The 15399-nt window shown below is 41.6% G+C and overlaps 5 protein-coding genes across 5 annotated transcripts; 2 read left to right on the top strand and 3 right to left on the bottom strand.

Annotated features, from left to right (window-relative positions):
* Positions 1 to 6019: 6019 nt before the first annotated feature.
* On the bottom strand, positions 6020 to 7240 carry K452DRAFT_234745 (uncharacterized protein; the record flags this gene model as incomplete). Its single annotated transcript, XM_033537385.1, has 2 exons — positions 6020 to 6665; positions 6720 to 7240. The coding sequence occupies 2 exons, from the start codon at positions 7238 to 7240 to the stop codon at positions 6020 to 6022; spliced, it is 1167 nt and encodes a 388-aa protein (XP_033393787.1).
* Positions 7241 to 7409: 169 nt separating this feature from the next.
* Positions 7410 to 10306, bottom strand: K452DRAFT_277805 (uncharacterized protein). Its single transcript, XM_033539338.1, has 2 exons — positions 9949 to 10306; positions 7410 to 9883 (listed from the first exon to the last, which is right to left on the bottom strand). The coding sequence occupies exons 1-2, from the start codon at positions 10092 to 10094 to the stop codon at positions 7552 to 7554; spliced, it is 2478 nt and encodes an 825-aa protein (XP_033393786.1). The 5' UTR covers positions 10095 to 10306; the 3' UTR covers positions 7410 to 7551.
* Positions 10307 to 10376: 70 nt separating this feature from the next.
* On the top strand, positions 10377 to 11387 carry K452DRAFT_321436 (uncharacterized protein; the record flags this gene model as incomplete). Its single annotated transcript, XM_033544394.1, has 4 exons — positions 10377 to 10592; positions 10655 to 10936; positions 10985 to 11314; positions 11361 to 11387. The coding sequence occupies 4 exons, from the start codon at positions 10377 to 10379 to the stop codon at positions 11385 to 11387; spliced, it is 855 nt and encodes a 284-aa protein (XP_033393785.1).
* Positions 11388 to 11453: 66 nt separating this feature from the next.
* Positions 11454 to 12773, bottom strand: K452DRAFT_353299 (uncharacterized protein). The gene is made up of 2 exons (XM_033545821.1): positions 12414 to 12773; positions 11454 to 12356 (listed from the first exon to the last, which is right to left on the bottom strand). The coding sequence occupies exons 1-2, from the start codon at positions 12551 to 12553 to the stop codon at positions 11774 to 11776; spliced, it is 723 nt and encodes a 240-aa protein (XP_033393784.1). The 5' UTR covers positions 12554 to 12773; the 3' UTR covers positions 11454 to 11773.
* Positions 12774 to 12899: 126 nt separating this feature from the next.
* On the top strand, positions 12900 to 15097 carry K452DRAFT_256900 (uncharacterized protein). Its single transcript, XM_033538417.1, has 2 exons — positions 12900 to 12973; positions 13027 to 15097. Exons 1-2 carry the CDS (start codon positions 12939 to 12941, stop codon positions 14993 to 14995), a joined length of 2004 nt encoding a protein of 667 aa, XP_033393783.1. The 5' UTR covers positions 12900 to 12938; the 3' UTR covers positions 14996 to 15097.
* The last annotated feature ends 302 nt before the right edge of the window (positions 15098 to 15399 follow it).

The raw sequence follows: 15399 nt of genomic DNA, 5'->3' as shown, positions 1-15399 counted from the left end.
TCTTAAAAATATATTTTTAAAAAGAATTTTTTTTAAAGAAAAAAGCTAAGAAAAAGAAAGCTAAATAGATTTAAAAGAAAAATAATTTAAAAAGATATAAAATAAATATTAGAAAAAAAGCTTTATATAAGTTAAAAATAAACTAAATATTTTTCTAGAAAAAATAAATTATAAGATAAATATATTTTTTAGAAATTAGATTAAAAATATATATATCTTAGAAATAAAATTAAAAATATATATTTTTTAAAGTTTTTTTAATTAGATTTTACTTTTTTAAGAATGTATTTCTTTTTTAAATTAGTATATATATGTATATATATTATCTTTTTTTTTAAAGAATATATTTAACTTTTCTAAGAAAATATTTTTCTAGTATCTTTTGTATTTTTTTAAGATTATTTTTTTTTACTAAAAATAAAATATACTTAGTAAGAATAATAATACTAAATATATTTTTAAGAAATTTTTTTTCTAAGATTTTAAAAATATTTCTAAGATATATTTATTTTTTTTTAAAAAAAATTAATATATATAATATAAAACTTTAAAATAAGTATTTATTTATAATTATTTCTAGAAGTAATATTTATTTATTAGAAAATACTTAAAAGATATATATATATCTTAGCCTACTTAGTAGAATATTTAAAGAAAAAATCTTTATAAATAGTTATATTTATTATCTTACTTTATAATAAATCTTAGTTACTAAAATTAAATCCAGCTATTTACTAAGATATATATATATATATATATATCTTAGAAATTAAATTTAAAAAATATATATCTTATATTTCGCCTTTTCTTATAGAAATATACTTATTTATTTAAGAATATATTTCGCTTTTTATAGAATATATTTTACTTCTTTAAGTATATATTTTTTTAAGAATATATTTTTTATGAATTTATTTTGCTTTTCTTAATAAAAATAAGAATAAATTTTTTAAATAACTATTTACTAAGATATATAATTTTTTTCGTATAATTTCTAAGATATATATATCGAAAAAGTCTCTCTAAGATATATACTTTTTTTATAAATGTTTCAATATATTTCGATTTATTATAAAATATTATAAGGATATATATCTTAGAAAAAATATCGGAAAATATATAAATCTTAGAAATTATTTTTTAAATAATATTTTTTTAAGAGTATATTTCACTTTTTTTTTTTTTAAGATTATATTCCGCTTTTTTTTTAAGAACATATTCTTTAAAAAGTATATCTTAGAAAATCGAATTATATTCCTAAGAAAAAAGAATATATATTTTTTATTTTAAAAAAATTCTAAGATATATATATTTTCGAATTTAATTTCTAAGATATATATATCTTTAAAAAAATTTCTAAGATATGTATTTTTTATAATAAATTACTAAATATATTGCGAAAATCTTTAAGATATATATATATATATATATATATATTTATCTTAGAAATAATATATATATCTTAGAAAATACTCGAATATATATATATATATATCTTAGTAAATAGCTATTTTTTTTTTAAAAAAAAAGGCGAAATATATTTATTCTCAGAGAAAAGAATATATCTCGGCTATTTACCAAGATATATATATTCTTATAAAATTTCTAAGATATATAAAATTTCTAAGATATATAATATTTCTAAGATATATAATATTTCTAAGATATATAATATTTCTAAGATATATAATATTTCTAAGATATATAATATTTCTAAGATACATATATTAAAAAAGTCTTTCTAAAATATATACTTTCTTATATATTTCGCTTATAAACAATTACAATATAGTATATTATAAAAATATATATATCTTAGAAATACATTGGAGAAATATATATATATTAGAAATAAGTTCGAAAATTTTTTATATCTTAGTAGTACTTTTTTTTTTAAAAAAAAGTATATTGCTATAAATAATAAATATACTCCTAAAAACCTAACTATACTCTTAAAAAAAAGCGAATATACTCTTTAAAAAATCGAATATATTCTTAAAAAAATATTCTTAAAAATTAAATATATTCTTAAAAAAATCGAATATACTCTTAATAAAAATTAAAAAACTCTTAAATATATTTAATCTTATATATATTAGTTTTTCTTTAAATTTCTTTAGGAGTTTATTCGCTTTTTTAAGAATATATTTTTTTAAGAGTATATTCGATTTTATTTTGAGAATATATTCAATTTTTTTTATAAATATGTTTTCTAAAAAATATTTCTAAGATATATATTTTTAGTAATAAAATACTATATATATAGCGTAAAACTCCGAGATATATATATTTACATATCTTAGAATTATTATATATATTTTAAAAATTTTATAAAAAAAGTATATCTTAGTAAATAGCCGAATATATTTAAAAAAAAAAAAGAAGAACATATTCTCTAAAAAAAAAGTATTTTTTTATTTAAAAAGAAGTAAAATATATTCTCAAAAAATAGAATATATTTATAAAAAAAATTAGAACATATTCTTAACAAAAGGAGAAAATACTTTTTTTTAAAAAAAAAAGGAGAATATAGTCTTAAAAAAGGAGAAAATACTTTTTTTTTAAAAAAAAAGGAGAATATGGTCTTTAAAAAGAAGAATATATTCTTAAAATATTTTCTAAAAAAAGTATATATTTTATTAAATAGCCGTAGTATTATCGCGCCGTAGGGATATTATCCTAAGTAATTATATAAAAACTATATCTAGTAAATTTAGCTTTTATTTATATTTTAAAAAATAGTCTACTTTATTATGCTATTATAAATAGCTAAGTAAATCTTTAATAGTAGGCTAAATATATTTTAGAAGAAAACTAAATATATTTTAGAAAAACTATATTTAAAAAAAGTAATATGTTTAAAAGAATCTAATATATATAAATATACTAAATGTATTTCTAAAAGAGATAATTTTAAAATAAATTATTATATTTATAGCTAAAACTTCTAAAATATATATTTATTTTAGTAAATAGCTAATATATATATATATTCTAAACTATATTTTAATCTTTTTTTAAATTATATCTTTTTCTAAAATATCTATAAGATAAATTTATCTAAAAAGTCTCTTTAGTAAATTTTTTTTAATATAATATGTTTTAATAATATACTATAATATATTGATTTTTTAATTTTTTTTTAAAAAAAAACTTTTTAAATTTATTTATTTATCTCAGAAATAGTATACTATATATCTTAGTAAATAGTATACTTTATATTTTAGTAAATAGCTATTATTACTACTATTTTTAGATTTTATAAAAATATAAAAATAACTTATAGAGCTTTAAATAAATAAATAATTTTTTATTTTATAAGTTAATCTCTTAATTATTATAAAGTATTAAAAATTTTATTAATTTTTTCTTTAGTAAAAGCTATTACTTCGTATATAATTTATATAAATATAACTTTTATAATAGCTATTTACTAAAGTATGTATACTATTTTTAAGATAAATATATTTCGGTTTTTTTTAAGAATATATTTTTTTAAAGAGTATATTTTACTTTTTTTTTTAAAAAAAAAAATATTTCTAAAAAGAGGAGTTTATTTTAAAGAAAAAGAATTTATTTTAGAAAAAAGTAAAATATATTCTTAAAAAAATATAAGATATATTCTTTAAAAAAATTTTTAAAAGAAAAGCGAAATATATTCTTTTAAAAAAATTCTAAGATATATATATATATATTATAATAAGTTACTATATATATCTTAGAAATTACTTTTAAAAAATATATATCTTAATAAATAGTTATTTTAAGTACTATTTATAAAATACTAATTTATAAATTTAAGGATCTAAGAATCTAAGAATCTAAGAATTTAATTAATTTTAGTTGTTTAGTTACCTATAAAGTAGTAAATTAAATAGCTTATATTGATAATAATATATATATTTTTTAATAGCTTTAATTAAAATAGAAAGAATTACTCTTTTCTTTATTTATAGATTAGAGTAATATAATCTAGATTATTTATTATAATTCCCTTTTTTATATTAAAATAGAAAATAGCTAACATCTTATTACGATTTTTTTTAAAAATATAAAAATTTAATACCTACTAATATAAATTAGAGTAATTTATTACTTATATTTAGCTTAAATTCTTACTTTTTTTACTTTATAACTCTTAAAACCCGCTCCAATCCGTCTAATTTATATTAGGGAAACTAAGGAAAATTAAATAAACTTATATTTAGTTTAATTTACTACTCTACCCTTACGAAAATATAATAGTTTTGTTACAGATTTAGGTTATTTAGAATATAAAATAACTTATAGCTAGCTTTAATTATTAGACTTATCTAATTTTTATATGGTAGAGTTTCGAAAAATTTCTGATGCTCTTACCGCGAAACGAGATTAACCGTAAAGCGAGATAGCTAATTAGAGGCGCTCTTAGAAGTATTCTAACGGATTAACCTATATAGATAGCTTTACTAAGCAGGTAATTAATAAGGAAAATTTATTATAGTTGCTATCGGCTACTTTAAAATTTAATAGTAGACTCCGCCGATATAGAGATTATAAATTATCGCTAAATTACTACCGAATCCGTCCTGCCGAGGGAACCCGACGCCCTACTCTGATTAGCTATCTCGTTTCGCGGTAAGGGACGTTAAGTTAGAATATATAGTAGACCGGTTTATTTATAGTAGTAATACTAGATAATACTAAGTATTTGTATTCTTGGTACGGGATCGGGCGATGGCAATACTTTCTAGTTTTACCCTAAGAAAAGCAAGAGCTGGTTAAGGAAGGTGCGGCACCAAAGTAACTTTGTATTCTTTATCTCGAGACGCAACAACAACATAAAACCATACTTTTATCTCATTCCACTACTTTTCAAGCACCATCGGAACACTATCAGATAATAATAATCAAACTCGAAGAACAATCGTCAACTACTAAACAAACAACCTTAACGAGCAAAGGTGTCGCAGAAGGGTGGGCTTCCAAGCAATAACAGCGGTAAGTTTCTCTAAGCTTCAGTTATTGTGAAACTAGCCTCACAGTCATAGACACAAACACTTCGGGGAAAGCAATACATACAGCACTGACACTAGGAGAGTCAGCTCAAGAAACCCGACATAACTCTACATCCAAAGCCAAAGTTGCTAGGACAGCTTCCAACACCCACAGCAGCAACGAGAGCACTTCACATGACCGTACTTTCCAGAATATCCTGTTAACTGAAATTAAACCGGTGGCCGCTAAAAGCAGTATGTTAAAGTTAACAAAGACCTTGAAGTATTCACAAGCTTACCTGCACAGAAATGATGGAAGATCCCCTTCCCAAAGAAGAAGAGCAGGACACTCAGCCCCGAAGATATCCGTCCCCAGAGCGTCCGCTGAATTTTCCGGACACCCAGAATCTCGGAAAGCAATTCCAGGAAGCCTATGAGGTCTGGAAGTGGATGCTGGAGAACTGCCGGAGAAAAGAGATCACTCGCTACAATGGCGGCCTCGTCGTGGCATTTCGAAAACTCGAATATCTGAAAGTCTTAATAACCACAAGCAAACGACTAAGCGAAGAAATAGACTCAATTTCAAGATCTGACGAGAAAAACGGTCAGAAAAGCCCGCCAGCAATAACGACCAAGATCTTTGAACCAGTGGTCCAAGTACCAATTGGTGACCTGGATGACGCCATAAAGTAGCTTCTTGAATTAAGATGAAAAAGAGGGGTTTGTGCATCCAGAATATTAAAGGGTGTTGCCGAAGTGTTGAAGGAGACAAGCGAGGAAAATTCATGGTGAGGTTTGAGTTTAGTACATTTTTTGTATCGCCAGCAAAGTTTGCGGGCTGATGAGGCGGCAAGAGGTTAAACAATGAGGATCAAAGTCCGGGCAAAGCTAGCTACAGGGTTGAATGAATTCCATTCAATTCATTATTATAGTCTTGGGCCACTTTGCTTTGTGTAGTGTATTAGAGCTGCATCATGGAAACTGGATCGGCACCGAATTATTCAGCAGGATATCATGAAGAAAGGGGATAAGAGGAAACTGTTCTATGATTCCAACCAGGATCCAGCGGCCCATATGGTTGTAATGCCAAGCAGAGCAGATAGACCGACGAGTTGTTTACTCCAACCGTCATCCTGCTGGATTTTTGCAGCACCTTCGAACTTTTTCGCACTCTTTGGCTGAACGTTCGCTTCAGTACTGTCAATGCCTGCAGAATAGGCGACTTGAGTTTCGTTGTGACGTTGCTTTGCAGCCTCGATGAGCCTGCTTAAGTGATCCAACTCTTCCTGTAACTTTGTGTCGTTGCGCTCAACTCCGTTCTCGACTTCGACGTTTTGCACATTCCCAAAGAAATCCATGACAAGTCTCTCCCTAGCTGTTTTTTCGCCACCCTGGAAAAGGTCGTACCTTATACCAGGATGGCTGTGTATCTTAGCCTCATCATAGCTATCGAAAAGGTCCCCAAGAGTAAGCTTAGACGAGGGATCCCTGACTTGTGTTTCGAGGAACTCGAGATTGTAGTACGTGTAGCGGTCGATAACGGCGACACCCACGTCATTGTCGGCGTGATGGGAGTATGAGGATTGATCGATCTCAGAGGAACCGGTGGCTATGATGTTGGGGGAATAGAACTTGCTATACATAGTGTTGGCCTGACAGGTATCGATCATGAAGAGCAGTTCATGGTAGCTGATTTCACGTCACATTAGCTCTGTCTCTGACCACGATGTAGTAGAACCATACCGCTTCTTCTCCCACATTTGTTCAAATGCATCAGCAAGATCAAAAGCGCTAATCTCTTCAGCATCTTGGAACTTGAGGAATTCATTTCCCCCGTGTCCGGTCATGTATACCAAAATGTTGCTTCGATCATCTGTCAACAAGCGCTTGCTACGAGGCATGTCCTCTCCCACGCGGTCCGTCATAAGCCTAATGAAGTTCTCAACGGTAACCTCGTATCCACGGTAGTCGACCTCGATGTTGTCACCGTACAGGTCGAGGGCGCGGTCCGCGTTGTTGTAAACAGTGCCGGGAAATGCGTTGCGGGGGTTGCAGGCCATGTCGTCTGGAAGCATGAGGATGATTTGAGAATCGGGAATTCCCAGACGTTTAACGGTGCGGTAGAGCGACAGAACATTGGCAAGGTGGCGGTAGTTGAACCAAAATCGCGACGTCGACACCAGGACAGCCCAGTTAGAGGTATGTTCGGCAGGAACAAGTGCAGCTAGGATGAGAGTCAAGATCAGATAGAGCGAGAACGCCATGGTAGACGGCATAATGGCAATTCAAGAAGGGCTGGTGCTCGTCGTTGTGTGCGCATGGCGTCCGCGGGCGCTCCTTGTCTGTCGCGGTACTTCGAAGTCCCGCAGGTGGATGACGATTCATAAGCAGCTCACGCATCGAGTCAGGCAGTGCACAGCACCTCATTTGGTACCCGGACGGCATCAAGTTCAAACACCATGATTAACAAACAAAAAAAGTTATCGCCAGTATAACTCCAGAACCCCCAGACCCCTCTAGCTTTCTAAATCATTAACAGTAAGTCATAACTCCTCCCAAATATCCGCGCGTAAAATCATGGTGCGCTGTTCCCACCATAGCCTATCCCTGGAAAGCCATTCAGGTCATGAACTCTCATGTCCAAACCCTCAAAATCCGGGGTTCCGCTAACAAAGCCCAGCCCTCCACCTGCCGTTGCTGTTGCTGTCATTGCTGCCATGTTAGCCCAACATGTTGCCGGCCCACCTAACATCATGTTCGCTTCGGACAAGGTGAGAGTGCCGCCCATTGTGTCTGCGCACTCCGTCGCAGGGATGCTTGTTTGGGTGTTGTACCAATCATCGCCACACATTGGATGATCTCTCAAATCTCCCAGCATACCTAGATCCTCCAAAGCGTCCGCTTGATCGAAATCTGCCGGTGTGTATGTGAGCCCGTGTGCTTTCTTGAATAGCTTTAACCACTCGGGATTGTCCGCGGCTGTTTGCTCCCACCCGTCGTCCTCATTAAATAAAATCCTGCGAGCTTCGCGCTGTAGCATCGCATCGCTCGGGTGAATACCAAGAGAGACCTGTTGTTTCGCATATCTACCGAGACGAACAGTAAGAACCTCCCAGCAGGTAGCGCCTTGGGGTGGGAGACTGCGGCTGGTCCGCAAAGGATTGATGGGGTCTCCTTGGTCAGTCACCCCTTGAGGATGCCTTTCGACTACATCAGCTTGGAAAAACCCAGCACCGGCAGCGACGTCGTAACGCGTTGTTTCTGGAGCAGGGCTGTGAGTGGTATGCCACGCCAGAGAAGAAGGTTCCGACGCTTTGAATGGGTTCGGCGTCTTCGCTTCACCCGCTATCAAATATGGCGGCATAGCGTTCGTGATGAGCAGAGCAACCTGAGGATCGAAACCCCGACAACCCTTCCAGTCCTTCATGTTGGCACCATTGCGGAATTCTTTCGCAAGATGATCTACACGATCTTGCCAAGTATCAAATGTTTGCCGGCAAAATCCGCATCGAGACCTGATATAAGTCGTTTCCGATTTCCAGGACTCCATCGTCTGGGTCAGCTTGCAATTGTGCATAAGCCGCATATGTTGCCTTAGGTGATCTTTCCTGTAAAAAGTTCTGCCTTCAGGCCCTTTTTCTTCGCAAGTAGACCAGTTGTGGTCTTCTAAGTGTTCCTGGGAGGGATCAATGGCGTCGCAGAAAACGCACTTCTTCTGGCCTGATGCAGAACATGTAATAACCGGCCCAAGGGGAGCGCATATCCATTTCTCTAAGCTGAGGTGTAGAGACTTCTCATGACGGGACCAGTCGTACTTGTTTTTAAAAGTGTCGGTGCAGAACGTGCACTGGAATACACGAGCATCGTCAGCTTGGCGCTTGGCTCTGACCTCCGGTCGACGCCGGCGGCGTCTGTCTTTCCGTATACCGCTGCCCAATGAATTGAGAGAACCAAAAGAACCGAAGGAGTTGCCCGAATTGCGAGAGTTAGAGGACCAAACGGATCCGAACGAGGAGTCCTGGCTCGAAAGCCCGGAGTTGACAGAAGCAATCTCCAAGCTTGCCGTTGACGGAGCCCGCAACGACGGCTGACCTGAACTCCCAGTGGATGCGTTTCGACTATTGTACCCAGAGGAGCAGCTGTCCCTTGGTGGGGTGTGCTGCCTAATGGCCTGAGCAATGGCCGTCAAAGGCGCAGGTTCGTTTTCAGGTGGGGAATCCATCCATCTCTCCATGGGGTTAAGATCCGTCCATGTTTTGCTAGCAGGTATATCGATTGCCGGGGTAGATGCGGCATTTGGAGACGAGATGCTGGGCGATATGCCCCTTTTTGGCTTGTGCTTCTTCCTTCGGCGCGCATTAGCCAGCCAGTTGTTGACCTGGTTGTCGGTCAAACCAGTTCTCTTTCCCAAGTCCTCTTTCTCTTCCTCGGTAGGGTAAGGGTGGTGACTGTGGTTCACGATCCAATCGGTCAGTACCTTGATGGCAGCCCTTGGAAATCTAGTCGAGCTTCTCCGTGCTGTGCGCTCCTCGTCAGCTTTATAGCCCGCAAGGGTTTTAGTGCCCGTCAGTCCACCGAACTCCTCGGCCGTGTCTTCCTGCACTAAGTGTAACGTGTCAAGCTCATTCCTCGACCGCCCACGCAGCTGTTCAGGCTTACTGAAGCTACATGTACGGAACAGGGCATTGCAAGGCGAACATCCAGTCTGGCCTTCGAAAGTCTTGAAGCATTCCAGCTGACGCAGGCGGCAGTAATCGCAGGGCGTCTCGGGCTTCTGGTATCGAGAAATATAACTCGAGAAGTTCATGGTCCAGTCATTGTTCATGTCATAAGCCGCAGAACATTCGGCCGTGGTAACCAAAGGGTCAGGGACTTCTAACGGACCAGTTGATCCATTGCAGAGGCAGCTGTCACGTGATCAGCAATGTGGCCGCCACGGGATGGAGTCAAGGAGGCAAGAGCAGAGGCTTACCCGTCATCGTGAGGATGTAGCAGACAGGAGCCAATAAAGCGAGGCGCGGCAAGATGGTCGGGTTGAGGTCTAGCAGGGGGGGCATCGGGCATGGCTGCCGCGTGAAAGTCGAAATAGTCAGCCATGTCTTGCTGTTGGGCGTCCATCACGCCCTTTGGAAGACAAGTTCAAGATTGACGTGCAACAGGACTGCTGAAGGAAGAGAGGGCCGTTTTAGTTCGACCCGGCCGCGCCTACCAGGCCTGGCGGCGCCGTCTGGCAGACCTCTGCTGACTCCACATGTCGACTGAAGGGCGCGGACGCTCGGACCACATGTCATCGGGCCTGCTGCCACTCCGGTAACTGTGCCGACTTCCCCGCATTTTTAGGGTAGGGGTACCTACTTATGTATCTCTCCGTCACCTTAAGTTTGCCTTGCTCCGTACATCATGTCGCCCCCGTCGGCCATCTGTGAAGGCAAACCCACTGCAACCGTCCATGAGCCTGGTCTCAGCGAGGCCAAAGTGAGGCCGCTCGTCTTGCCAAAGCCGCCCACGTTTGACGACCCGCTCGCCGAGAGGCAGTATTTGAAGCAAAGGCTTGCTGCTGCCTTCCGCATCTTCGGAAAATATGGCTTTGACGAGGGCGTGGCCGGACATATCACTGTGCGAGTAAACAACAGCGTGCGGCGGCTGTGCCGCACCACCTATGGCTGACTTCACTTGAGGACCCGGTGGATCCCCAGACCTTCTGGGTGAATCCCTTTGGCTTTGCATTCTCGCTCATCAAGGCCTCGGACCTGATACGGGTCAATGAGGCAGGTGATATCGTCGATGGCGGGCCCGTCAGGCTCCTCAACACTGCTGCCTTCATGATCCACAGTGCTATCCACCAGGCCAGGCCAGATGTCAATGCCGCTGCTCACAGCCACAGCACCTATGGTCGGAGTTTCTGCAATTTAGGAAGGCCTCTGGATATCATCACTCAGGATGCTTGCGTTTTTTACAACGTATGGGCAAGTCGGATTTGCCACTGGAACATACTGACGGTGTTTAAGGATCACGTCGTCTATGAATCCTTCAACGGCATTGTACTTGCGGAAAAGGAAGGAAGAAATATAGCATCGTGTCTGGGTGATAAGAAAGCTGTATTGCTCCAGAACCACGGCCTCCTTACCGTAGGCCAAACGATCGAGGAAACTGTGTTCTGGTTCATATCTTTGGAAAAATGCTGTCATGCGCAGCTCATGGCCGATGCTGCTGCCGGTGGTCGTGGGGACAAGACAGTCAAGATTGACGATGAGGACGCGGCCTTTACGTGCAAGAGTATTGGGACGCCGAGAGCGGGGTGGTTCAGTGCGAAGCCGCTATTTGACTTAATCCACAAGGTGGGCTTATTGTCGGCACGTCTGCCCCAAAGCTAATGCATTCCAGGAGACTGATGGCGACTACCTGAACTGAAGCACTTATGCGGATAGATGTATTGGGACCGAACCTGGTGGCAATAAGAAGCAGGTAGGTGTGAGGGTTGGGTAAGACTGAACGTGCGTCAGTATCAATCATTTGAAACTTGAGATTTGTATGCACAGGGCCCAAATCCTGCCATTAATGGCTAGGTCGATTACAAAATAAACCGTTTCCACAGCGTGCCCTTTGGAGCGGATCTTCTAAGCCTGTCCCCAAGAATTTCAATGCAGAAGACTCAATCTTTCTGCAGCAACAGTACTAGTGGGGATATGCCTTAGATGTGGCATCGTGCTATGATCCAAGGAGACCGCTGTCACGTGCTACGATGGCAACGCCTTCCTGGCGCACTGCTATAGCTAGCAGTGGCCCTAGGTTTGATCTCAACCAAAGTAGCCTCCGCCACTGAATCCTGGTGCATACGGCGGCATGACCGGGGGCGTGGGAGCCATTGGCGGTCCTTTTGATCTGACAATTCCGGTTGGGCCGTATCCTCCAGAGTCTCTGCGTCGGTCCCTGGGCCTCTCACTCGTTGGCATCGATGTTGGAGTGTCTTCTCGTCCAGTCCTGCCCTTTTTGGTGCCCTTTTCTCGCCTCCCGCCCTCGAAGCCCCGATCCACATATCCAGCCAGTGCGAAAGGTGGCGATGCTACGCTTGGGTCCCTCTCGCTGGGGAGATGTAGATCCACAAGGCCGTAAAAGTAATCTAACACTTCCGGGTAGCGTAGAACAGAGGCACGCCAGTCGGCGTCCACACCACGCTTTAACTCGGCGTCGGCATCGATGATTTGAGCTTTGAGCTGGTGCAGCGCGGCGGGGTGGAGTGGAGGCTGGCCACGGTATTGCACGTAAATGGAATAGTAGGGAAGAGACGAGAGATAGGCATTATGGGCATATTTCCGAGCGGACTTCAGGCGCTCGAAGGCATGAAGAATGTGGGTGCGAGCGTGGTTGACAACCCAGTCTCTTGCGGCCAAGTAAATATTTGGGGTTACAAGGCGAGCGAGCGCTTGGAGCACTCACCGGATCTCGGCCTGGCGCGCGTCCATAGCGCGGTGCTCGGCCTGCTGCAGGGCGATCTGAAGTCTCTCTGCTTCACACTGGCATTCTTGAGGTGCTGGGTTGCCGCAGATGGCACAGCTGGGTGCGGTCTCAGGGTCCATGGATTCTAGGTGCCGGTAGCAGTGAGGGCGGCAGCGGCGGCGGCGGAGAAGGGCTTCTTATGGAATGCCCGCCTGCAGCTGTAGGCGGCAAGATGCAGCGAGCCATGATTCGCCTTGATGCATGCCGTGTGTGTTGTTCTTGCGAGCATCGTGACCACCCGAGAGGCAATAATGCAGACGGGCCAGCTGGCATCTCACCGCTCGTGCCGCCTTTGAGATGCCCTCCAGCATCGCCGGTTGCGTCACCCGAGTGCTCCTAGCGCGCGCTGCTGCTTTCAATTATTTTTCCACCGTGCCAAGCCCCGTCCCTCTCCAGCTCCGCACCTCCCCGCCCGATGCCACAGCTCGCCCTGCCAACACCCTGAACTGCATCGCAAGTCACACCATGTCTCCCTCCCCTGCCGTTATCATTGTCGCCAGGTATACCTGAGCCGCCCATTCCGCCCTCTCCAATAAGCTGACCGGCAATCCAGACACGGGGCTCGCCTCGACGCTGCCGACAAGACATGGCATCTCACCTCGCCTACGCCCTACGACCCTCCTCTCACGTACGGCGGCTGGACGCAATCTCGCGCGCTGGGCACGAGGATTGCCAGCCTACTGTACGCACGCGAAACGTCCGAGGATGACGATACAGCTCCAGCGGGCGCACACGGTAGGAGCAATAGCTTGGATGGAATCAGTGGTCAGCCCCGATCTGAGAGGAAAAAGCGTAAGCACAAGGTCATCGTTCACAGCTCGCCATTCTTGCGATGCATCCAGACGTCTGTAGCCATCAGCGCCGGCATTTCTTCGTTCCAGCACCCCCAACCGCCGTCCAGGTCTCGAAGTAATTCACCCAAACGCAGAGCGTCGTTGCATTCGACCTCGGCCAACGGCCGCGGTGCAGACAGGTCGTCAGGGCCAAAAGGCATACCACACCCTGAGGATTACCCTACGCGAAATGTGCTCAGCAAGTCTCTTCAGAAAAGAGACATCGACAAGACGGTTCTGCGTGTCGATGCCTTCTTGGGGGAATGGCTTTCGCCTGACTACTTTGACTTGATTACGCCCCCTCCAAACTCGACCATGATGCTTGCTGGAGCGAAAGCAGAACTCCTCCGACGTGGAGAGTTTGTGGACACTCTCCCGGGATCATCGTTGAATACCGGTAACTTCCCTGGTGGATGGAGATCCACTACTTCACCCGGAGCAAGCCTGCATCAAAAAGGCGGGTCTCTTTCAGGTTTGGGGAGCCTGGCTCAGGCTCTCCCTCTGCGCGATCGCGCAAGCAGTCAAGGCAGCTCGGCGAGTAGGTCCATTCGAAGAGGCGATACTGCGATTTCAACATCTACCAAATCGGAATCAGGAGCCTACAGACCCCCAGTTCCAACTTATGCCATCTCGCCAGCCGAGCCAATTCCTCGTGGTTACGTTGCCCATGCTCGGGATGCTTGCGTTGATATTGATTATCAGTGGGACAGCATGCGCGACCCGCAGCAGTGGGGTGATGGTGGCGACTATGGAGAGGAGTGGAGTGCTATGCACAAACGCTTCCGGGGCGGCTTAAATAAAATGGTGGCCTGGTACAAAGAGCATGGAGCCGGAGATCACCTGGAAGATGCGGTCACTGAAACTCAGGACGAGGAAGATGAGGAGGACCTTGTCCTTGTGCTGGTCACACATGGTGCAGGATGTAACGCTCTGATTGGTGCTTTGACTAATCAGCCAGTTCTGCTCGACGTAGGCATGGCATCGCTCACAATGGCTGTTAGGAAAGAAGAATCGGAGCGAAGACCTTCAGACCTTGACATCGGCGACGTGTCTCCTCTCAACGAACGCCGCAAGACTAGCGTCGAGTCTGTGCTCTCGGATGAATACGATCTGACAGTTGTTGCCTCGACCGAGCATTTGCGCGTGGGAGCCGACCCAGCTAGATTAGGACCTATGCCTTCGCCACAGCTCATGACTAAAATGAGCGATTCCAGTCGTTATGGAGCTCAAGCTGCCCCCGCAAGTCCCGTAGACAACGCGGGAGAACCGGCCCGTGGAGTCAGCAGTTCTCTCGGTAGCATTCGACGCAGCTCGACCGTGCATTCGATGTCCAGCAGAAGTTATAATCCTACTCCAGGACGGTCCTCCCCTGGGAGCCCGAGCTTTAAGCCCGGAACTGCTCTATGGAGCAGGCCCACTTCAAAAGACGAAGCAGCGTTTGACGGCCGTGGCAGCCCGGCCGGGGACTTTATGTTGAATTTTGGGAACACTCAGAGGCGAGCATCAACACCGCGCACTGAGAAGGCCGAGGCCGAGGCCGAGGATGAGATAGCGCCTCTTCCCCCAAGCATCGGAAGATCTATGAGCCAACATGGACTTTGGGGATCTGCGCCGTCGGGAGCGCGCAATGAAAGGGAACGTGGACCGAAGAGACGGTGGACAGTAACCGAGCGGGATGCTCAGCCTTGATCTTGTGTACTTTGTTTGCGTGTGAGCGTGGGCGTTGGGCGAAAAATTCGCCAAAGCATACCAATGTAGCATTACTCGATACCCTTGAAATAATTGACAAAGATAAATAATAGTTATGTTGTATGCGCTGTCTGGGGTAAAAGTAAGCCAAGAACCCCCGCCAGGTGCGGAGGGCGGGAGGAAACAACTTCTTGGCTCGCAAGGGGAAGCTCCAATCCAATGACGTCCGCAACCCTCCCCGACAACAACACCCAGCGCTCCGAACACTATGCAGCGTGCGAGCAATTGCATAAGGAGCCCCAGCTCCAATGGAGGCCCACCCAATCACCGCCTTTTCATTAGTACCCTGCTGTCTCAGCTGCAGCCAAGCCTGGCCATCTCACACGGGCGTGCAGTCCACGGAC

Source organism: Aplosporella prunicola (genome assembly GCF_010093885.1).
Source record: "Aplosporella prunicola CBS 121167 unplaced genomic scaffold K452scaffold_25, whole genome shotgun sequence".
In the NCBI taxonomy this organism is placed as follows: domain Eukaryota; kingdom Fungi; phylum Ascomycota; class Dothideomycetes; order Botryosphaeriales; family Aplosporellaceae; genus Aplosporella; species Aplosporella prunicola.
Note: the sequence above shows the minus strand (reverse complement) of the source record. Positions and strands in the feature narration are given on the sequence as shown.

Excerpts from the sequence above, each read along its gene's own strand:
- K452DRAFT_277805 (XM_033539338.1), bottom strand. The coding sequence starts at position 10,094 with ATGGACGCCCAACAGCAAGACATGGCTGACTATTTCGACTTTCACGCG. Across the intron at positions 9,884-9,948 it reads CTACATCCTCACGATGACGG|CTGCCTCTGCAATGGATCAA; the intron begins GTAAGCCTCTGC and ends ATCACGTGACAG.
- K452DRAFT_353299 (XM_033545821.1), bottom strand. The coding sequence starts at position 12,553 with ATGGACCCTGAGACCGCACCCAGCTGTGCCATCTGCGGCAACCCAGCA. Across the intron at positions 12,357-12,413 it reads GCGCGCCAGGCCGAGATCCG|AGACTGGGTTGTCAACCACG; the intron begins GTGAGTGCTCCA and ends CTTGGCCGCAAG.
- K452DRAFT_256900 (XM_033538417.1), top strand. The coding sequence starts at position 12,939 with ATGTCTCCCTCCCCTGCCGTTATCATTGTCGCCAG. Across the intron at positions 12,974-13,026 it reads GCCGTTATCATTGTCGCCAG|ACACGGGGCTCGCCTCGACG; the intron begins GTATACCTGAGC and ends CCGGCAATCCAG.